The sequence below is a fragment of the Onychomys torridus genome, chromosome 22, assembly GCF_903995425.1.
Source record: "Onychomys torridus chromosome 22, mOncTor1.1, whole genome shotgun sequence".
Lineage (NCBI taxonomy): Eukaryota > Metazoa > Chordata > Mammalia > Rodentia > Cricetidae > Onychomys > Onychomys torridus.
Window position 1 is genome coordinate 38,158,186 of NC_050464.1, and position 23,030 is coordinate 38,181,215.

A 23,030-nucleotide genomic window follows, 5' to 3' on the forward strand; every position below is an offset into this window, starting at 1 on the left:
CCCCTGGCTTCTGAGGGCGCCAGCACTCATGTGCACACCTATCCTCCTCAGACGTGTGATTAAGTGTTTCTTAAGGACAATCAGAAATTGCCAGGCCTGGTGGTGCACACCTTTTATCCCAGCACTCAGAAGGCAGGGCTACACAGATGGATCCTATCTCTGATAAATAGCTTTATGAAAGGGAACGCAAGGCTGTAAGGAGTGATGGTCATCTGACCCTGAACCTCAGCCAAACCATACCCCAAATATTACCCATGTAGCCACTGAACACCTGAGCGGTCCAAACCACACAGGTGTGAGCAGACGCCTGTCTCTTAGCACCGAGTTCATCTTCAAGTGCTGCTTGAGGTCTGGGGACTCTGGAGCAGTGTCCAGCTCACTTCATTCAGTCTTAAACCCACACCCTTTTTCTAGACTCAGGGCCAGGCAGCACTTTGACTCCATCACTTACTACTTACTGTCCCATGGTCATTTAAGATTTCTACAGTCCAGTTCATCTCCTTGACGTCCTGATGGTCAGGAGGGGCCTGAGGCCAGGCTGTTGCCTGCATGTTCCTATCACTATTCAAAGCCAACTTTCTCTTCACACTTAACTTTGTATAGTACAACAAGGCAGAACAAACTCAGAAATCTGTATTCATGCCAGCAATGCTTCCGGGTAGAACGGACTGGGTGAACTGCTCGGTGTTAAGTAATGCATAGGCTGCCCCGCCCCTAAAAAGGGGCTGTTCTTCATGACGCTCTTGTGGCTCAAATACTGCTTACACCCCCAAGCACAGCTGCTCTTCACATCTTCCTAGGGCAGCAAAGCCCCTTCCAGAACCCTAACACCTTTATCTAGCCACTGCCTTTTTCTTTTAAGGCCCTGATTTTCACTTGAATGACTTAAAAATAGCTCCCCCCCCCCCCCCCAGTCCCCTGGCTTCAAGGAGCGAGTGCATTTCAGCGGTGCTGATGTCGACCCACTTTTCCTTCTTCCAGAAGACGCCACACTTCAGAAGGGGCATGAAGAGAGTCCAAACAGCCCAATACTGGATGCTTCTTACTTATCTCCAGCTGGCACAAGTTGTGAGGCAATGTTGACTGTGCCCTGGGCAGGAAGGCTGGTGTGTGTGTGTGTTTGTGTGCGTGCGCACGCGCGCGCAGGCACTGTAACGGGGAGTGCGTGTCCCGTGAGCCTCCAGTGAAAGAGGATGCTCCGAGAAGAGACAGGACTCTGGCCCTCAGGATTGTGAGCACCCTCTATGGAAGCGTATTTATTTGCGTTTTAAGAGAGAACACATGGGGAAAGCTGCAACATGTTGATGCCATGCTCAGTCCCGTTTTGAGTGACTTCCTAGGGACACAGTCACAGATCAGGAAAGCAGAGCAATGGAATGCAAACACAGGAGTTACCTGGGAGTCACCTTAGTGAGTGACATGGCCCAAGCACTGCCATTCCCACAAGTATCTGTGCTCCCAGTAAACGCCAAGTAAACAGGCCGCCAAGCTGTACCCATGTAATGCCCACACTGGCCTATGTACAGGGAAGGAATTTGGGTCAGACCATGACAAAGGCAGATGGCTATGAGGAACTGAAATCACAATTCTTTCTGTCTAAGAGCATTTTACTGGCAACACTGACTGTATCAAACAGACATTCTTGGGACTGGTGGATTCTCTCCCTATCCCAAAAGAAGCATAACAGGAAACAGATGCAAAACAGAGGAAGGTGCTGTTTACCAGTGGTCAGCGCAGCCTGTGGGGGTGACGCCCGCACCAGGTGAGAGGTACAGGATGCCCTTGGCTGTACCCCCGGGGGTCGGTCTGTTAAGCAATAGGTATTTACAGGAGGGCTAGACAAAATAGTTAACTACTAAAGGTATCCAAAAAAGGCCTGAGAAAATCTGGTTAAAATGCATAACCTTGTATTGCTACTGATGGGAGTAGTCATTTTTATATCTTTTAAAAATAATAAAAAGATTCTGTTAAAAAATATATTTATCCAGAAAGATGTTGATTTGAACTCTAAAAAGCAATGAGTTGTCCCTTTTCCCTTTTGGATGAAGAGCCTCTCTCTACTCCATGTTAGCGTCCCTCTGACTTCAAATCCATCCCGTCCTCTGAGGAAGCCAGGCCATGCAGCTGGCTCTCTGCTGGGCCAGCGCTTCGGTCAGCTTGCCTGCTTTGAGAACCAGCCATGGACTCCCCTAGCTGCTCCTCCAAGGACAGGGTTAGCTGCCTAGGTGTAGCCTGGAGGATGCTGCTCCCAAAGGAACTGTCCTCAGTGTGTGGAGTGAGGTGGCTTAAAACTATTAGTAATTTTTAAGGCTAAGGCAACATCCGTGGTCATTTGTATATCTTAATTTGATGCAAATAGTTAGCCATAATCTAAAATAGATCCTGTGCATATCCTCTTAGCTGGGGTAAAGGGCATGGACAAGGTAGAGATGAGGAGGTGTAATGGCAATGTCCTATCCTAGGGACCCTATAGGAAGGGAAATGAAGAGGTCAGCATAACCCGTTTCTTTGGTGAGCACTCTACAAAGGCTGCTGCTCCCGTGTAGAAAGCACCCTGACCCTACAGGAACTCTTGGAACTCCTGATTAAGATGTATCTACTAACCTGCAGGGCTTGGCGTCTGTCTAAAGCTGGTAGTAAAAATGTGACCTGCAAGCCAGGACAGCTAATGGAAGGTGACGATGCTCTCCTCCCCTCAGCTGGAGATGGGGCCTGCCAACGCTCCCCTTCTCCACTCTGGGGAGTGCCTGGTCCTGCTCCTTTGCATAAGGAAGGGGCAGCTGCTGTCTGCAGGAAGTGCAGGCCCTCTGCCCGTAGGGTCTCGCTGACGATACACTCCCGAGCAGCCCTGGACAGAAATGTCTATTTCTCGGTGAGTGACAGCTGCAAGACTTGCTGGAGTTCAGCCTCCTCCTCCTGCAGCCTTAGCTCCTGTTCCGCCAGCTCTTTGGCAGACAGCTCCATGGCCAGCTGCAGGTCACTATCAAAACGGCTCGACTCACTGAGGGCACCTGGGCACGGGCCTTCCATGGTGGTTAGGAGGCTCTCCTGGATGGCCCTAGGGTGGAAAACGGGACAGTCATTTCTGTCCTGAGGCAGTGGCGGCAACTATCTCCTTCCTGATTATGAGGAGGAGCACACTGTACCAAGCACTCCTGGTGAGGAGGAGGTGCTGGCCTCTGTGACCCAGCATCAGCCAGGACTATGAAGGGAAGCCTGGCTGTTTGAAAGCAAAGCTGAGGTTCCTGACCCACACTGCTCACACGTCCTTGCTCACACAGGAAAAAGGAGGTTCTGCTCTAGTCTCCTGTGTCTGCAGCTCTCCCCCAGCCAGCCCTGCAATCACACACTGACAGAACAGCAGGCCAATCAGAAAACATCTACCCAGTGCTTGGCTGCAAGCCAGTCAGCACTCAGTGCCCTCCAGAAATGCACTCAGTTCAGAGCTGGTTTAAGGAGGAAGCACAGAGGGGGAATGGGAGAGCTGACTCTGTACCAGGTGCCTGTGCCCACCTAGGTCTGACAAAAGCCACATCCTGAAAAGTCCCATCCCTTACCTCTCATACTGGGCTTCATAGCTGTGGGTGGGGCTGATCCCTCCATTTGAAGCTGGTCCCGAAAGTTCCTGGCAAAACCAAAGACAGGTATAAATACCTCATAGAAGGAATAGTTGCCCACATGACCAGGAAATGAATACAGTGACTGTCAGGTTGTATACTTTTCTACCATACGGGACGGCATCAGGCATCACTCTGGATTCAGGGCCTTCTCAGGCTTCACATAGTTCCAGCCTAGAACCACTAACCTAGGGCAACATTCAAACAGCCAAGGCAGCATGCTTTAGAGACAAACAGAAGACACAGTTTGGTATTTGAGGCCCTGGGCTCTAGCTATTGTAGTTACCAAGGTTCCACAGCTATGGGGAGAGCATGGCTAAGCTCGTCTGCACGGGGAGAGGGGGGGCAGACAGTTCTGTCTAGGGGCTGAATACAGGGAGCTTCCCAAAGCAGCCGGCCCCGCTGCCAAAAAGTAAATAAAACCAACCCCATCCCACCCACCCCCCACCCCCCAAAAAGAGGGCTTTGGAGAGATGGTTCAGTGGTTAGAGCAATGGCTGCTCTTCCAGGACCCAGGTTTGGTTCCCAGCACCCACGTGGCAGGCAGCTTACAACCATCTATAACTCCAGTTCCAGGGGATTCAACACTCTCTGGCCTTCTCAGGCACCAGACGCTGACATACATGCTAGAAAAACATCCATGCACATTAAAAAATAATGAAAGAGAAAACACAACAAATGAATTGGGATGGGTCTATGATGGCAGTGGGGGAGGGGGGTAAAGATGGGGCGGGGCTAGAATTGCTCAACCCAGAAAGCTCTGTGAGCTGACAGGCTCATGGACACTATGCTCAAGCTCATAGGCTCCAGCAGAGCAGGAGCTAGTTCACCCAAGATTCCCAGCATGCTCTGCAAATTCCTGTGAATGGACAATGGGAGGAAAGAAGTAACCAGTAACTGGACCACAGGAGCCCTGTCGTGGGGAAAGGAAGGAAGGGACAGACAGTGCTGACACTGTTGTCCTCAGCAGGCTGGGGGCTGGCCATGTTTCCAGCAGAGACACCCCAGACAGCGGAAGAGCAAGCCTCCTGGAATAGCACTAGAAGCCGCAGGAGGGAGGGATACGCCCCCACCCCCATGTGCCTTTTCTTAGTTCTGACTGAGGTGCGGAAAGAGTTGACGGAGGAGGAGACTCAACTGTCAAGAGTGAGCTCATTTACCACACCCTGACTAAGCAGCCGTTAGTGACACAGTGATTGTCTTCGTTGGGGCACTGGGGTGAAGGTCCACATCACTACCTTAACTGAGACAACTGACATGAACATGATACTTCAGTACTACAAGACTGTGAAGCACACCTTGAAAAACAGCCAAGAGCTACCCGGGTCAACAGTTGAAGGAAGCCCGTCTGAAGACAGCGAGCTTTTGTGAAATGACCTGCACAGACACCGTCACCATGCCAACATGCCAACCTTGTCACTTAGAGCAAGTCTGAGCTAGAAACTTCCGTGCTGCCAGCATACCTGACTCCTGCTGGACTCCAACAGGCTCTGCTGGATGGCAAACTGCATTATTTCATAGTCCTCATCCTGGAGATGCACGTTTCTGCCGTTGTCTTGAACATGGTAGGACTCAGGAATTTCAAACACAGACTGATCAACCTCAAAGCTTGTGACCTGGGAAGCTGAAATACAAAGACAACTAACTGTCCAGTCTTCGCTCGTTACAGTCAATTCAGACAACTGTTTTCTTTCAGGCCCAGGTTGGCTCCAAACTCATAATCTTCCAGCCTCAGAGGATGGTGTGTTTTCAACTATGTGTGTGGGGGGCGTTGTTTCCTTGACTGTTCTTTCCTGACACGGGGATCTTACTATAAAGCTCATGCTGACCTCAAACTCCTGGACTCCAACCCTCCTGCCTCAGCCTCCAAGGGCTGGGTTACAGGCCTGAGTCACAAGTTACAGGCCTGTGCTCAGCTTAAAGACATCTCAGGTGAAAAAGAGTGAAACTGGGAACCACTCAGGAGCCAGGATGTGGCTGAGCAGTGCAGCGCTGGCCTGGTACGTGAGGCTCTCAGTTCAGCGCTGCCAAATAACAAAACATGAAAGATCAAAGTGGTAAAAATCAATTTGCTATTGGAAGACTGTAAAATTTACCAGAGTATGGTTTCATTGTCCTTGATCTTTCTTGTGGAAACTAACACATAATCCTAATGAAGGGAAGTTGGTGGACTGTAAAGTACGAAGATTCTCTTCCCTAAGGGAGCCAACTGAGCGACCTGGAACTGTGGCCAAAATGCACCCTTCCTCCTCCGGTTGTTCCAAGTCCTGCCACAGTGAATGTCTAGTCTACTGACATCCCATGTCTAGTCTACTGACATCCCATGTCTAGTCTACTGACATCCCATGTCTAGTCAGTCTACTGACATCCCATGTCTAGTCAGTCTACTGACATCCCATGTCTAGTCTACTGACATCCCATGTTTAGTCATTGACATCAAATGTGACATCAAATGTTTAGTCTAATGACATAGGATTCTCAAAGCCACAAATGCAGTTCTTCAGTTTACCTGTGTCAGCCTGGGTCCCCTCCACATTCTGACTCTCTTCAGCAGTGCTACAGCCATTAACATTTCCAAATGTAATCCGTGCATTCAAAACGTGAAACAAGGGGATTTCTGACAAAGTAAAAGCTTCTATCAGGAGACTTCACCGAGAACAACAATCATTGGCTAGCACTACGCAAAGCACACTCTATCAGCAGGTTTCTGTCAGGCTTAGGGCAGCAACACACACACACACACACACAATTATTGAAGTATTAACAAAAAATCCAAAAAGTTCAAAATAAAATTATCCAATTTGAAGTTTGCTTACATTAAAGGTATGACATTAAAACAAGAATTCATATTCTTTATTTGGGGGTGGTTCTTATTTTACGAGATAGGCCTCACAATGTAGCTCTGACCTGCCTGGAACTCACTTTGTAGACCAGGCTGACCTCAAACGCATACATATCCGCCTGCCTGGGTACTGGGTACTGGGATCAAAGGCGAACACTACCTCTCCATTCTTGTTCTTTTGGTTTGTTTTTTGAGACAGTGCCTCTCTATGTAACCTTGACTGGCCTAGAACTCACCGAGATCCACCTGTCTCTGTCTTGAAGTGCTGAGATTAATGGTGTGCATCACCACACTTGCCCAGCTCTGCTTTTTAAAAAAATGTTATTGGTTGTTTTAGACAAGGTCTCTCTACATAGTCCTGACTGTCTTAGAACTCTCTCTGTAACCAGGCTGACCTTAAACTCACAGAAATCCACCTGCCTCTGTTTCTAAGTGCTGGGACTAAAGGTGTGCACCACCACAGCCTGCTGCTAATTTCTCTGATATGCTCCATTTCCCTGACGTGCACTGGTCCCCCTCACAAACAGGCAAACCTGCAGGTACCCCTCAATTCTATTTAACCATACCTATTTTGACAGGGAATCCAGGAGGAAAGTCCAATTTGATGAAATCTCTCAACCTTGCAAAATGAGCGCTGGTTCGAGCCATGAGGTCAATGATAGGAATGACCTGCTCCACGAGGGACAGCGGGAACTCTTCACACATCCACAGTGTAGCTTTAAACCTGTGTGGTTTGACAGGGTAGGGCTGAAGCCAGAGCCCCGGGTGGGCGAGGCAGGGCACTGCTACTCCGCAGGCTAGACACACCACCCTCTGGAACCTTACACCTCCTCATTACTCCTGACCTCAGGACTTGTGAGGGACTGGAACCCTGAGGAACTCAGCTCCCCTGAACACTGACAGATTTCACTTGATGAGCTGAGGTTTCCTGGCAGTGAATAAAATAGAGCGCTACAGGACAAAGGTGCTCTTCTCTCTGTTCTCTCGACAAAGGCTAAGCAGAGAGCCACTACTGTTAGGTTTTGTCAGGTTAAGTAACTTCAACATTCCCTTTAAAGGAAAGGGCAAGGAATGACCAAACCCAACGGAAACACAGTTTCAGAGGGAACACGCAGCCTCGCCCTCCACTTACTTCTGTGTTCTGATCGTCAGCTCCTTTGGCCTTCCAATGTCCCTGTCTTTCAGATCAAAGTCTTCGTCAAAGTACTCGTCGGGTGTGATGGCCGTGGGGTTGTTCACGGTGGCACACTCCGTTGTGAGGTCCTGCTGAGCCAGAACTCAGGGGAGTCACAGCTGCCTGACTAAAGCGGCTTCACTAAAGCCCCGTTACTGCAGGGACAAGCAAGTCTAACAAAACAGCCCCCCGGGTTAGTCCACATCCTCTTCCATCTTTATGTGCTGGGTGGAGAAGACAGAACCACGGCAGCCAGTGTGGGATCTAGAAGCTTCACTGAATGCACGGTGGGGGTCAAATGCTTGCTGAGCAGTGTACAGCCCTGAGCCTGTCTCCAGTGCCACACCCAGAGAAGGCCCTTGTTCATCACAGACGAGAGCCTGATTCTAGAACCTACCCTTCCTCCAAAATCTTGATGTTTCAAAGTTCCATTCATCCATTCTCTACCCAAAGAGCATCTGTAGTACTCCTTGGGAAGTCAAGGGACCTACTCAGAACCCAGCGGCCGCCATCACAAACAGGAGAAGCCCTGTCTTCAACTCACCCCTTGAGCACCAAACTGATGTTCCACAGTTCCCAGCAGAGACTCCAGTGGATTCCGGTCCTCTAGAGAGGAAGGAAGATAAACAGAATCAAGATCCTCATAGCATTACCCGGGTCTTGATCCAAGCTCCCTACAATAATGATTCCAATTGCAGGCAGGGAGATAAAACCATCCACAGGGCGAGTTTATCCTTAGAGCACACTTTCATTAGGAGCTTTAACTTGGAGGGACCATTATAAGAATCCAAAGGGCTGGAGAGATGGCTCAGCAGCACTGGCTGCTCTTCCAGAGGTCCTGAGTTCAATTCCCAGCACCCACATGGTGGCTCACAACCATCTGTAATGAGATCTGGTGCCCTCTTCTGGCCTGTAGGCATGCAGACAGAATGCTGTATACATAATAAATAAATAAATCTTAAAAAAAAAAAAAGAATCCAAGCAGCACCATTGATTGTTATATGTGATTAACATTGATCAATAAGGAAAGTGGGAAGAAAAAAAAAAAAGGAAGTCAAGCAGAGTAGATTTAGCACCTGGTTTAGAGGAGAGCTGGGTGTGGATCTCTGCCACCCTGGCCATGCACTCAGTGCCTGCTCTGACACTAGCCTGCCCCCGGGAACACAGCTGCACTTTGTCAGTGACTAACGGTGGCCCAGCAGAACCTCCACGTTACTACACAGAGAATGAGACCTCCAGCGGGACAGTTTCACAAGGCCACGGAGCCGGCAAAGCCAGGAGTAATAGCCCATAGTCACGGTGACTCGGCCAAGAGCCCAAGTTCCAATACCTTCTCACGCTCCATTTTCGTCGCTGCTGCTAAATCCAACAGCTATTTGTAATAACACACAGACACACCTTGTGAATGGCTTTAATTACAACAACTGAAACCAACCATGACAAACTCCAAGAAAAAGTCAAACTAAGGAAATTTTTACGAAGAAAAGTTAGGATCTGTATGTTCAAGCACATTTACCCCAAACTAAATAGAGCTGTCTAGGCAAGTGGTTCTCAACTTGAGTGTGGGTCACTACCCCTTTAAGGGGTCAAACAATCTTTTCACAGGGGTCGTCTAAGACCATTGGAAAACTCAGATATTTACATTATAATTCATAACAGTAGCAAAATTACAGTTCTAAGCAGCAACAAAAATAGTTTCATGGTTGGGGTGGGCACAGCACAAAGAACCGTGTCAAGGCACTGCAGCGTTAGGAAGGTTGAGAACTGCTGCTCTCCCCAGTCAGTCAGTCAGAGGGAAGGAGGCAGGGTGGTGCTGATTACCTTTGTATCTCTTCTTTTCCTCCTCGGTCAGGTGTTCTGTGCGGATTTTGGTTATCACACTCACATTGTTGACCGTGTAAACCTTGAGATGTGTGTGTAAAAGAGAACAGTGACACAGGAATCAAAGCCAGCTCAAGCATAGCAAGTCCAAGAATGCTGAAGCAAAATCAAGCAAACCCAGCAAACTAAAGGTGAGACCCGGTCACCAACCCCCAGCCCCCCAACCCCTGGGAGCCTGGGGGACACCGCCGCTGCACAGCAGCAGCGACCTGCCCTTCTCATGTGCCCTTCTCATTGCTAAAGGGGCTCAGCAGGTATCCTGCACAGAGGGCTTGCATTGGGCTCCTCCTGCTCCTAACCCTGCCTCCTGTGATCCGTGGTGCTCGTTCACAGTACTGCCTTAGAGCTGGGAGACAGAGAGCCTCACACCCTTTCTCCTGATGGCCAGAGAGCTGCTCAGTAGGGCTGTGTGTGGGTCTGGGTGTGCTGTGTGCTGACAGCTGCCCAAGAGTCTGGAGCACAGCAGCTGTTTCTAAATGCATCATCTGAGCATGATGGAGCTGATCTGCTCGCCCAGAGGCCAGCAGAGGACCCTACAGTACCCTACAGCACCGGGCTCCCTCCATCCCCGCCGCCGTACACTAAGGAAAGTCCAGCAGACAGCTTGTCAGCTGATCAAGTGCCAGATGACATGACAGACATCCCTGTCATTTCATGGATGCTGTGTAAAGTGGGCTGGGATGCTCTTTGAGAAACGGAGACAGCGTCAGCTCTAGAGATCAACTAAAACCTAAGTAATGAAGACTCACAGGAGCTCCTTATTGCATGGTATCATCTTTAGAAGAGACAAACTGGCTAAATTTAATGTAAAAAACAGAATCAACCATCATTTTTCTTTAGGAAAGCTGTGGACCTGTTCAGGGAATGCTATCCCATTTTCTGAAAATCAGTTAAGATAAAACATCAATCAAGCTGGGTGGTGGTGGCGCATGCCTATTTAATCCCAGCACTCGGGAGGCAGAGGCAGGGGATCTCTGTGAGTTCGAGGCCAGCCTGGGCTATAGAGTGAGTTCCAAGAAAGGTGTAAAGCTACACAGAGGAACCCTGTCTCAAAACCAAAAAAAGATAAACATCAAGTAGGAGACACATTGGATTATTCCCCAGGGATCTTCTCGCACAGATGCATGAGAACAATCAGAACCGATTCCTCATTTGCATAGAAGCTAAAAAGCCATATGAAATCTTATTGTAAGTTTCCTTTTACCTTGGCTTCGTAACCATTAACAACTTCTGCTTTATCTGTCCTCCAGCCCCAGAATCCGGATTTAGTTCTGGTAAAGAGTGAACACCACAAATTTCCACATGTACAGTATGCCATTCTGAGTTCACCCCACAGCCTTTACAGTCCCCCAGCTAACGTTAGTCAAGGACACTTGCAAATCATGGTCCCATAGTCCACAAAAGGATCCTACCAATGACAGATGGCTTAAACGCCCCCACCCCCGCCTGCCTCCCACGGTTAACAATCAATTTGCCTCACTCCAGCAAAGGAGGCCTCCACTTCTGGCTTCTAAACAGGAACTGCCAGCACAGGGGACAAAGGTCATGACATCTGTGGGACAGCTATCCTCAAGAAGTAAGTGGAGAGGACCAGTGTCCAAGGTCTCGCTTGCTCCAAGGAGAAATCTGGGTCAGAGCATTTATCTGGGTCATCTACTGCAGGCATGGGCATAAGAGCCTCCCATTTCCATCCAGGAATTCTCAGAAGTGAAGGCCAGAGCTCCCCACCTCTTGGAGAAAGGCAGATGGAGTAGGAAAGGCCATTAAAGCTTTCACAATGTCTGGAGAGTCACGTGTCCATCAGGTCAGGCAGAGTAGAGGGGAAAGCCCGAAAACTGGCTGATAGTGCAGCCACTGATTCCCAGTTGGGCAGCGATTTCTGAGTCGCTACCCCAGGGTGTAGCTGCAGCTGTAGCATGGGCTATGTGCTAGAAACCCAGTTACCCAAAGCTACACACTTCTGGGAGAAAATGTATTCAGGATCCAAGAACAGCCTTTGGGTTCTGATTCTTCTTTTCTGTGTGCTGTTTCAAAGACAGGATGTTGCATTGTGGGCCAAGCTGGTCCCAAACCAGAAAGCCTCTTCCCTCCACCTCCCAAGTGCTAGAATTACAGGCAAGAGCTTCCTGCCACTCCTGGGTGTGAATGTTTCAGAACACCTTGCCCCAGGAGGTGCACCGCAGGAGTCGTCCAGAGCTTTGCTAGGACATCACGTCCTAGCTTTGCCTGGCACTGTGTGGAGCTAGCTCTCAGAAGTCTACCCTTTGCTCTGTCTGACCCAGTGAAGTGGACACAGGAAGCTCAGAGAACACTGGTGGGTAAGCCACGTCACAAAAGCAAAATGCAGCTTTGAAATTTGATGTTTTTGGTTCCCTGTCCAATGGAATTTGGTAAATCAAATCAGGGACACAGTGAGTTTTATTTGTCTGTTTTAACCCATCATAAAAGGAAGACCCATGGATGTTAGTTTTCCTCTTGCGTGTCTGCAGTCAGTGCAACAGGACCCACACAGCCAGAGATGGAGTCCTGCAGGAACCACGGCAAATGCCGGCTACTCTAGCTTACAGCGCACAAACAAGACCAGGAACCACGCCCAGCTGACTAAAGTCACAGCTCTTGCTGTCTGTCACCAGTGACAAAGTCAAGACACTCCTTTCAGTTAACTAACTCACTCCTTATATTTGAGACATCGATGTTTTAAGCTGGGAAACTGCTGTTTGCAGACACGTAGCCTGAGGGGTGCCAATGCCACTCCCTTCCCTGCTGCATTAGTGCGGGGCGGGCCCTCCGCGGCCCCTCACCCTCGGCAGTTCCACGCTGACAACGGTCGAGTTAGACACTCAGTGTCAGTGTCTAGTATTTTAAACCCGGCTGCTAAGTCTCCTTGTGCATCCATTAGCTCGGCATGCATGGGCGGCTGAAGAAGACAGCAGCCAGCTTCCTCCTGCCCGTCCCACCTGAGACCCACACACTGAAGGCCACTTAGTGGGCACTGTGACTCAGTGACTACTACACGATTTAAAGGCAGCCCTGAACTGGCAGGGCTTTTTTTTTTTTTTTGATATAGCACAGCATAATCTTTCAGGAAAAGAGTAAAATCCCAAGTATGACCAGCACACACGGCCTGCCAAAGCTCATTAGGGAGGGCAGTGATTTGTAACCGTCAATTTCCTAGTACAGACCCAGGAAAAGGACAAAAGTAAACAGTGTAACATGGCAAAGAACCTCGAGGAGAGCCACAATCTTGATCGTTCACACATCTTTGCGTCAGCAAACCTCACACTCAGAAGTTCCCCAGTCACACCCGAGCGTCGTGAAAACAGAACAGTGCAGAAGCAACAGCTGCCTTGTAGCACTGCCAGTCAGCCCACTGTCCGCTTCAGAGAAGCCAGCTTGACCACATGACCACACAATGTACCTTCGTCCTAGTACAATGGAAGACACTCTTGCTTCCCGTCTGCACTCAGTGGACTAAAGCCAGTCCACACACCCTGGAGAAGCCACACTTCATCCCAAACAATGGCTCCACCAATCCCCAGGAGCAACAGAGAATGGCAGCCTCAGGGTGGGTCACAGGTCTGGGGGCTGTGTTCTGAAGCTCACTTGCCTGTCTTCCAGCTGAGGAAAGTGGATGGCTGGGCCACTTGCCCAAAGCCACTGCTGTTAGTCACCCTGCTCTCACCATGCTGACAGGCTATGGCAGTGACAATGGCCTCCTTCGGTCTAGAGCCTCACACTGAAGGGCCTCCCTGCCTGGAGAGGAACATGCTGAAGCCTAGAGACAGCTAGCAAGATCCCTGCAGATGATCCCAGTCAGTCCCTAACCCTCAGTGTCCCTAGCCAGGAGTCTTCAAGAACCCAGTTTCCACTTCCAAAGCAAAAGTGGCCCCCAGACACAACACAGGCTGCAGGCCCTCGCCTGGTACAGACACCCTGCTTTCATGGCTTTATTTAAACAAAAAGGGTAATTATGTTTTAGATTTGACTAAAGAGCTATCTCTCAGTTTTCTTCACCGATTGTATACTGGAAACAGAAGAAAACAATTTTAAAGGGATCAGTTAGCATAATCATGGGAAGAAAGAATGCCTAGGTCCAGAACAGTGCCCAGATTAGCTCAGGTTACAATAAGTCTCAGGCAGCCAGCCAGATGTGCTATCCTGGGCAAACACCGGGGTCACTGCAGACTCCCACAGCAGAGACACATGACAGTTTCTACTTCCTTCATACTCCAAGTACCCTGTACATGCCCAGCATGCCCAGCACAGGTAGATGCTATGCCCAGTGTGTCATGGGGATTAGCCAGGGCCCAGACCCCTCTGGAGAGCTAGCTCATAGGAACTGGAAAGAACTGAACACCCCGAGACTTTTCTACACACTGGGCCTCAGAGGTGGGAGATGGGGTCACAATATATCATAGTGAGTATAAATTTGACTGCCTAATGTCAATACAATGCCAATGCCAATTCTAGCTTCAGGAAACTCAAAGATCCACATTTTGGGATGAAGGAGTATTATGCATTCAAAACTGCTAAAACAAAAACAAGATCCAGAGAACCCAGAAGACAGTGTCCACAGAAGCATACATAGATGAGGCTTAGACACCATGCTACAAAAATGATGCACACAGGACATCAGTTAGGAATCTTATTTGGTGAGCATTAGTGATCACTGTGGAAACCCACTAGCATTAAGCATACTCAAAAAGAAAAAGTCCTAATCCAGTCACAACTTCAGTTACTGCAAACATGCCGTTAACAAAGGCAGTCCCAGACCAGACGGTGAACTGGAGTCTAAATCCCTACCTTTCAAAGGCAATATTCTTAGTGTCGAGGCTGGTGTTGATGACTGGGCTTGTGAGCCGCCTCTCAACCTCCCTGCTCTTTGGCTTCATGAGGTCCAGGGTGAGGCGCTCCATTTCTTGGGAAAGGTCGAAGTGTTCAGTGGTGACCACTCTGTCGTCGTGGTTCACTTCCATCAGCTCTGCCCAGTTGTCTGTTAACAAGAGCACTAGTGTGAGAAAGCACATGCCTAGGAGACACAGGCGGCAATGCCACCCCCCCCCCCCCCCCCCTCAGAGCACCTACAGTGCACTCCTTTGGTCCACACCTCCAGATGCTCGAGCACCTCAGGGTGACAGGAGGCACACCGCCACGGAGCACCTCACTTCCAAGACCCCCGGCTGCTCACTCTCTGTGCACAGTGTTTGTCTGTCAACCCTCTACCACTTGGAGGAGACACCAGAGCATATTCCCGAAATGGAGATTTTAAAACTAATCTTCCAACACAGTCATTTCCCCCATGACCTTTAGAAAACACTGCTAGAGAGCCGACGTGAATGGTCTGTTCACCACGCTGGTGAGCAGTGTGCTACTTGTACCTTCACTAGAGAATCACGCCAGTTCTGAAGGGTGTACAGAACGACAGCCGGACACTCAGGAAATCGAGTAGCTCACATGTGACAGAGGACTCCAACAACCACAAAGTTGAAGTCTCGAACAGATAAAGAATAAAATACAAATACATTCTGATGGTTCACAATTACTGTGCTACTTACTGGACATGGTGGTGCGCACCTTTAACCCCAGCATCAGGAGGCAGGGGCCAGCCTGGTCTACAAGGAGAATTCCAGGCCAACCTGGGCACCACAGTGAGACCCTGTCTCAGTGACAACAACAAAGTGACCCAGGGCTTGGCTTGGGCGGGGATGATGACAATGGAGTCACTGACCTCCTCCCTTAAATATGAAACTTCGTCTCCCTCTTGTCCAGCTCATGTTCTCAAAGCCCAGCAAAGTGATGTCCACGCGCAGCTTAGCGCCACTCTTCCAAATGCGACAGACGTCATTCGGGCAGATTCTAGAGACCAGGGGCACTGGAGGAGAGAGGCGTATTACTGAGTAGAACACAGGGCTCAGCAGAAAGCCTGAGCCAGGAACTCGGGGTTCTGATGTTAATAAACAGGGCGGAGTGGTTAGGTCGTGACTGTTCAAACACAACTGGACTTCCCCCTTGTAAAGGAACTCATGCAGAAAAACAGAAATGGAAGCTGGGCAGGGTGGTGCAAGCCTCTGCTCATAGTACTCAAGAGGGTGAGCAGGAGCTCATTTTGAAGTTAGTCTGGGCCACACAGCAAGTTTGAGGCTAGCCAGGACAACCTAGTAAGGCCATTTAAACTTAAATAAATAAATAAATAAAAATAAAAAATTAAGTGGCTGGAGTTCTATCCCTGTGATAGGCCAGTTGCATACACTAAGTTTAATCCCAGCAGCACAGACAGACAAGAATTAGGAAGGCTAGAGGTGTAGTTCACTAGTAGAGTACATGCTTAGAATGTATCAGGCCCTGGGGCTGAATTCCCAGCATTAAAAAAATGTCAAAAAATATAGAAAAAAGCGTCTATTTCAACACATCCGAGAAAACAGTAAACAAATTCCCCAGCAGTCTTCTTGGCCTAGACTGACCCTCCAGGGCTGAGGAGTGTGCCCATCTGGACTTCTCACTCACACGTTCACTGCTACATGGCCACAGCTACCACATTACAGCCTCCATTCACAGTACAGCAAAGGTCTAAACCCTGCTGCTTTTTTCTCTCCTGAGACAGGGTCTCTCTGTGTAGCTCTGGCTGTCCTGGACCTCACTCTGTAGACCAGGCTGGCCTCGAACTCACAGAGATCGCCTGGCTGAGTGCTGATGTCTCCTGAGTGCTGGGATTAAAGGTGTGTGCCACTGCCACCCAGCCCCTGCTGCTTTTTATTAAAGCTGGAAATCCTAGTGAGATGGAGAAGCTATAAAAACCAAATGTTAATTCACCGGCCTACAAGAAGGAAAATCAGAAACCTATGAAAATATATCATCAATCGCCTCACAGAATATTCTGGGGAAATACATGCATTTTGTAGAAAATTAAATTAAAAAACAAAAACACAGAGAAAAAAAACTATTCCAATATTGTCTCATTTCTCCCAGAATAGCAAGTTTGAAAGAATCAAGCTAAACAACATAAATGATAGCATTACAAACAGGCATTAAAAACTAGTAAGATGGGGGTTGGGGATTTAGCTCAGTGGTAGAGCGCTTGCCTGGCAAGCACAAGGCCCTGGGTTCGATCCTCAGCTAAAACAAAAACAAAACCAAAACAAAACACTAGTAAGATGGCCAGGCGGCAGTGGCACACACCTTTAATCCCAGCACTCGGGCATCAGAGGCAGGCGGGTCTCTGTGAGTTTGAGGCCAGCCTGGTCTACAGAGCAAGATCCAGGACAGACACCAAAACTATAAGGAGAAACCCTGTCTCGAAAAACAGAACAAAACAAAACAAACAAAAAACAAAAACAAAAAACCTAGTAAGATGGCCAGGTGGCTAGGTGGAGTGGTACCTGCCTAGTCCTAGCCAAAGCAAGGAGGTTACTTCAGCCCAGGGTCTAGAGGCCACAGTGAGACCCTGCTTCCTAAAGAAGCTGCAGGCTCAGCACACTTACAATCCCTGCATGGGAGGCCAGGGGCAGGAGGACTGACATGAACAAGTCTGTGACCGGTGTGGGCTACATAGAGTAGAAAGCCAGGCAAGGCTATAACAACCCCTAAAAATAATAAAACCCAATCGAACTAATAAAGGGGGATGTCAAGAACACACAATGCAAGGGGGGACAAAAGTGTCTGTATGCTGCATGTGTACATGTTCCGGGCCAAAGTCCGACACTCAAAAAGACAAACTGGAGAAAACTAAACAGGAATGCAGGTCATCTGCCAGATTTGGACTTAAGACACACACACACACACACACACACACACACACACACACACACACACACACACAAGCTTTTGCTAAGGAACATAAACCTACCAACAGGCTATTTAAATTTGGAAACAAATAAATTCCAAGCCCACAGCCACTCACCCCAGCTGGTGAACTCCCATTTCATCTGCACGTAGAAATCCGGGGCCTGGGGGCAGACAAAGGTTTAGAATAGGTGGCCCATGACAGGGATGCTCAGACAAGCGTGGCAGGGTTAACATGGCTTCTTCAACAATGAAGGGAGGAGAGAGAAAGCAGCCATGAACACACTAAAAAACCAGTCACTGCTATCTGAGCTGCTCCTCTGTCTGGATGAAAACACTTCCAGACAGCTAAGAAGGTTCAGGGGCACCCACTAGCCGGCTCAGTGGGCAAAGGTGCCAGCAGCCAAGACTGGTGACCAGGTTCCTTCTCTGGGATCCACAAGGTGGTGGAAGGCAAGAGCCAACTCCCACAGGAGTCCTGTGACGCCCACATACGTGCTGTGGTGTACATGCACCCCCCCACCCCAAATAAGCAAATGCCACTTAAGAAAAGGTTGACAGAACAGTGACCAGGTAGAATGGAACCAAGGTTAAACTTTACGTGGGACCAGCAGACTCCCAGTATTAGAGAATTAAGAACGGGTGATGGCTATTCACCGCCAAGAGAAGGAATTCAGTTCTGGCTCTTCTCTGGGGAACTGGAGTGTCAAAGGTTGGATGTGCTGGGAAGTGATTCACATTGATTGGCCAACAGTACAGAATGGCAAGGGAGGCTCAACATCACCTCCTCAGGAGTGGGTTCCCTTTGCTTAACCAATGTCTCAGTTTCCTCAGAAACTTTTAGAATTTGGATTTCTGAAGTCTTAGGCCACCACAACATCCTTGTTTTAGGAGTGTGTGTGTGTGTGTGTGTGTGTGTGTGTGTGTGTGTGTGTGTGTGCGCGCGCCTGTGCTTCTCATTAATTTCTTACAGAAGGCTCTTGAAGAGCTACATAAGAAAGCCAACTGATCATCCAAAAAGAGAGATTGCTGGGCATAGCGTTTCATGTGTTTATCCCAGTACTTGGGAGACAGAGATATGAGGGTCTCTAAGTTCGAGGCCAGCCTGGTCTACAGAATGAGTTCCAGGACAGTCAGGCTACACAGTGAGACCCTGTCCTGGAGACAGTACAGGTCAAACTGTCTCCTCAGTCTCCCATCACTCTTCCCCTCCAAGGCTCTACACTGGGCTACAGAGTGAGACTCTGTCTCGGGGCAGGAGAGGTTACAATTGAATGTTTCCTTACCCCCCTCCAAGGCTCTACACTGGCTTTTGTCCCTCATAGAGCACAAGGCAAGGAAATCTACCCTGAGTGGAAGCAGCCAAGATTTTAATTATTGGGCGAAGATAACATCCACGGATAACTGGTAAGAAAGGAATGCTAACATATGTGCTAAGAGACGTTGCTGAAACATACAACCACCGACAACAGCTTCTGGTGCACTGAACATGATTCACAGACTGTCTGCACCCTGAAGCGTCCAACACAGGGCAATGTAACCAGTTCACTTCTAACGGTCAATACAGGTCTTCAAAAAAATTCTCTACATTCAATCCTAATTCTTCCCTGTCAAACAGACAATTCAAAGGCTGGCGATGTAGTGCAGTGTACATAGCACATGCCTCCCAGGCCAGAAGCCCTGAATTCCATCACAGCACCACATGAACCAGGCATGGTGCACGCCTGGGATCCCAGCTCAGTCACCTGGGCTGACCAGCCTGAGCTACATGGGATAACTGCTTCAGGAAAAACAAAAAACACACACGACTTGGTTCGGCTTTTTGTAGCTCCGATGAAACAACAGCAGAGCCATGTGACCTCTGCACACCCCTAACTAGACATCTGGTTTTAAAACAGTATCTAACTACTTCACACTGCAGGGGAAGTTTTATTGTGCTTACATGAGAAAAGAGCATCTTTATAAGATTTCTCTTTAGCTTCACAAAACTGTTCTAAAGAGTGCTCAATGGCCGATGGTTGCTTGATTTATAGCCAAATTCTTCCTTCTCGCCATACAGCCATCTTACTCAAGAATGCCTTAACTATCGCTGTAGAACCAACTTAACTAGCCAACAGCTAAGGAGCTGCTCCAGCAAAGTCACTTCGTGCTTAACCTAGACTCTGGGACAAGGAAGATGGAGTCGCCTCTGCTGCCTTCTGTCTGCTGCTGCTCGGGGCCTATCACAGGTGCTCCCCAGATAGTCCCCAGAGAGCAGAGATCAGCTACAGAATGGCAGCCACCATCCCAAACTACCCCGAAGCCTAGGAGTCACTGGTGTTTAAGGGAAGACCCCAGAGCCATAGTGCTCTCAATGTGCGATTCACAAGATGTCCGCAAAGCCAGTGACTGCCAGTGAATGAAGGAAATGGATTTGAAGCCATACACTGGCTACAAGTGACCAGAGTGCTGAGGAGATGCAGTATAGACGCTGGCAATGCCCACACAGCAATTGTGCCCATTACTATTCCTGTGAGATCACCTCTCACAGGGCTCTGCTGTTAGAAACACAGGCCCTAGGCAAACTGTCAGCACTGTTTGGCAACAAAATTCCATAGTCACTATTCTTTTTTTTGAGACAGGATTTCTCTGAGTAGCTTTGGAGCCTGTCCTGGAACTCACTCTGTAGCCCAGGCTGGCCTCGAACTCACAGAGATCTGCCTGGCATATTCACTATTCTTAAGACTTAAGGAAGACACACAAGGCTGTGGGGCTGTCTCCAGCAATAACGGCAGGGTTTGGCTCAGAGGAAGGCATGTGCAGTCTTATGGTTACCTCCAGAATTTTGTGTAGCAGCTCAGGTACACCTTCGAGGGCCATGGATGTGTTATGGTAGTCTCGGTGTTGCAGGACTGTGTATACCATCTCGGGATCACCCGTGCTCACAGCTTCATGTAGAACTAGAAAACAAAAGGGCAAAACTGAATCACTAAGTATCCTCATGTTCTCTGACAGATTCCTGTGCCAGCATGAAGAGCCATCTGTGGAGCTCAATATGTGCCTCAGAGAGGCAGAGGACTGAAGCTGGAGTTGATGAGGCATGGCCATGACTTCTGATGACTGACTCATCACTTCATGAAAGAAAACACAGCACACTTACTGACCTCATCACACCCTCTCATGCACTCACAACGCCGTGACCACACTTAGCACTGGCAGGTAGGACTTACTTGCACACACAAGTGTCCTTGCTCGGTCCACACCAAACTATTGTCTCTAACAGTAAGAGGGAGTCTCAACAGCAAATACCAAGAGGCCACTTCTGGCATTCATATCTTTGATTTCACCTACACTGTGGGCCTAAGTGCAGTCCCTTCCATACCAGGGTAAACTGGCGTCGCTGACAGATGCCAGAAGGGCCATTTCTGGGCAAGGAGTTACTCTCCACCGAGGGTTCAAGACTGTGAGAATCAAGCTTCCTGGATTCATGTTGTCATTGTGCCCGGCCGACAGAGGAAAATTACCAGAGACTATTCATTTGCAGCCTGAAACATGGAGCTGAATGCTTGGGTGATATGTGCACTTGCCTGTCCATCCCTGGCCGTTTTCTCTGGTCACATCTGCTTTGTGTCGCAGCAACACCCGAGCAGACTCCAAATGCCCCAAAGAAACCGCAAGGTGCAGTAATGTCCGACCCCGTGGGTCCAGAGCTTCTGCATTCTGTGAAAATCAAATAATGCATTCATATACTGGACATGCATAACGAACACGAAAATCACACACTGGACCTCTGTAGAATCATACACTGGTCATATGTAACAAGCACGGAAATCACACACTGGTCATATGTAACGAGCACGGAAATCACTCACTGGTCATACGTAACGAGCACGAACAGGCACTTGTGAACCTCACAAATGTAGAAAAACAGAACACACCACGTGCACACTTTAGCAACAGATGCTACAAGGTATGTGTGTGTGCATGTGAGCACTGGTCAAACATGAACGTGGGACCAGAAACAAAGGAGATGGCCAGTGAGTTGGTTGGGTTTCATTGTTTGAAACAGGTTCTCAGGCAGCCAAGACTGGCCTGGAGCTCCTTCTCCTCCTGCCTCCACCCCCATGTGCTGGGGTTTCAGGAGGGCACCATCACAGTGCCCAAGTTCTTTTTGTTTTGTTTTGTTTTAGCTAATTTTTTAAACAATGAGTTCCTGTTTCTGTAAAGTTATAGATCTAATAAACAAACAAGACGCTAGGCCTCATGGCTTCCGCCATGAACCATAATCTTCAACACCCTTCAAGTGAAACCTAAAGAGGCCAGGCCTGCAGGGGGAAGAAGCACCCTGTGCCACAGATGGTGGCGACTTCAAGCCTGGGCCAGCATTCAGTGTTCAGAACAGGAAGTGCAGGCCTGCGGTCAAAACTGAAAGCATGGGAGATCAGCTGGGTCCCATCAGGATTACAGTCCCGAGCTGGGCTGCTACAAAGCCCTTCTTCCTTCTCTGAGGTTGTGTGCTGAGTTCCAAATGCCCAGAGGAGCACACAGCAGCAGCAGGTCTCAATGACCGTGAGTGAGCCCTGTCAGGCACATCTGTGGACACACATGTGGACACACATGTGGAGAAATGGGAACAGACACACAGCACACAGGCGGGGCTGAGGTCTCCTCCCTAGTTTGCTCTCAGAGCCCTCCTCTGGAGCACCGGAGCCAAGCTGCAGTCTGCTGTGGTGTCAATGTCCCGGTGCTGCCTGCATGGCACAGCTTGGCAAGTTTTTCCCAGGACACAGTGAACTGCTGCGGACTTAGGGAACAGGAGCCTTCCTAAAGGCTGCACATCCTCAGCAAAGGTGAGCTGCCTTGGGTAAACTGGCGTCTCAAGCAAATGCCTCACAGGCTGCTAAGGAAAGGAAGGAACGTGAGACTGAGGGTTAATGGCCACAAGCTGACAGCTACGCAACCTCCTGTTCTGCAAAATGACATCACAGCTACTGTGCAATGAAGATAAGAACTGTTATCGAGGGAAAGAAGTGGGAAGCGGTGTGCTTGCTGAACTGGATGGATGGAGGTCCCTGGGCCAACCCCAGGCCTCGACATCTCCCAGGTGCTAAAATAAGATACCCCCTTTTCTTCATGGGGTACAGGTCCCAGGAAACCTGTGAGAGCCTGAAGCTAAGTACAGTATGAACCCCACAAATACACTGTGCTTTTCCTACATATGCATTCATACAATAAGATGAAGAATTTTCACTCAGCAGGGTGGCCCATACCTTTAACCACAGCACCCTGGAAGCAAGGGTATGTGAATCTCTCTGTGTTCAAGGCCAGTCTAGTCTACACGGCAATTTCCCGGCCAGCAGGGCTGCATAGTGAGACCCTGTCTACACAATTAATTCATTAAGCTGTTTCATCTTTGCACTGAAAGGACCAACTTTGGCTCCCCCTTGGCACATCCCGGTTGCCAATATCATCTTGTACTTTGAGGACAGTAGTAAAGTAAGGCGTTTGAGCGCAAGCATGGCGATGGATCTCCACCTGCAGAGCTGATCCGCCCAGCAGCTGCTTAGTGACTGATGGACAGCAGCACACAGTGTGGGCTTGCTGGACAAGGGTGACCCACGTCAGCAGCAAGTCTGAGTGCTCAGTAGGGAGTTCATCACCAGACACAGAGCAGAGCAGCACACAACTGAAAATGGCTGAGTTCTCTCTGGAACTTCCCCGCTCAGCAGCTGCAGACTGTGGCTGATCACGGGGACTC

At 49.1% G+C, this 23,030-nt stretch overlaps 1 protein-coding gene across 2 annotated transcripts in view; it reads right to left on the minus strand.

Annotated features, from left to right (window-relative positions):
- Positions 1-1,229: 1,229 nt before the first annotated feature.
- Ankrd13a (ankyrin repeat domain 13A) overlaps positions 1,230-23,030 on the minus strand; it is a 33,191-nt gene continuing 11,390 nt past the window's right edge. The window contains exons 2-15 of one of the 2 annotated variants that reach the window (XM_036172066.1): positions 20,860-20,992; positions 20,108-20,232; positions 17,412-17,457; positions 15,243-15,386; positions 14,318-14,507; positions 10,719-10,785; positions 9,455-9,536; positions 8,178-8,239; positions 7,592-7,725; positions 7,026-7,183; positions 6,127-6,234; positions 5,081-5,241; positions 3,558-3,625; positions 1,230-3,058 (exon numbers count right to left, since the gene is read on the minus strand). In XM_036172066.1, coding sequence (XP_036027959.1) covers positions 2,863-3,058; positions 3,558-3,625; positions 5,081-5,241; positions 6,127-6,234; positions 7,026-7,183; positions 7,592-7,725; positions 8,178-8,239; positions 9,455-9,536; positions 10,719-10,785; positions 14,318-14,507; positions 15,243-15,386; positions 17,412-17,457; positions 20,108-20,232; positions 20,860-20,992 — 1,674 coding nt within the window. In that variant the 3' untranslated portion in view covers positions 1,230-2,862. The remainder of the gene's footprint in view (positions 3,059-3,557; positions 3,626-5,080; positions 5,242-6,126; positions 6,235-7,025; positions 7,184-7,591; positions 7,726-8,177; positions 8,240-9,454; positions 9,537-10,718; positions 10,786-14,317; positions 14,508-15,242; positions 15,387-17,411; positions 17,458-20,107; positions 20,233-20,859; positions 20,993-23,030) is intronic. The other variant, XM_036172067.1, reaches the window with a different exon arrangement.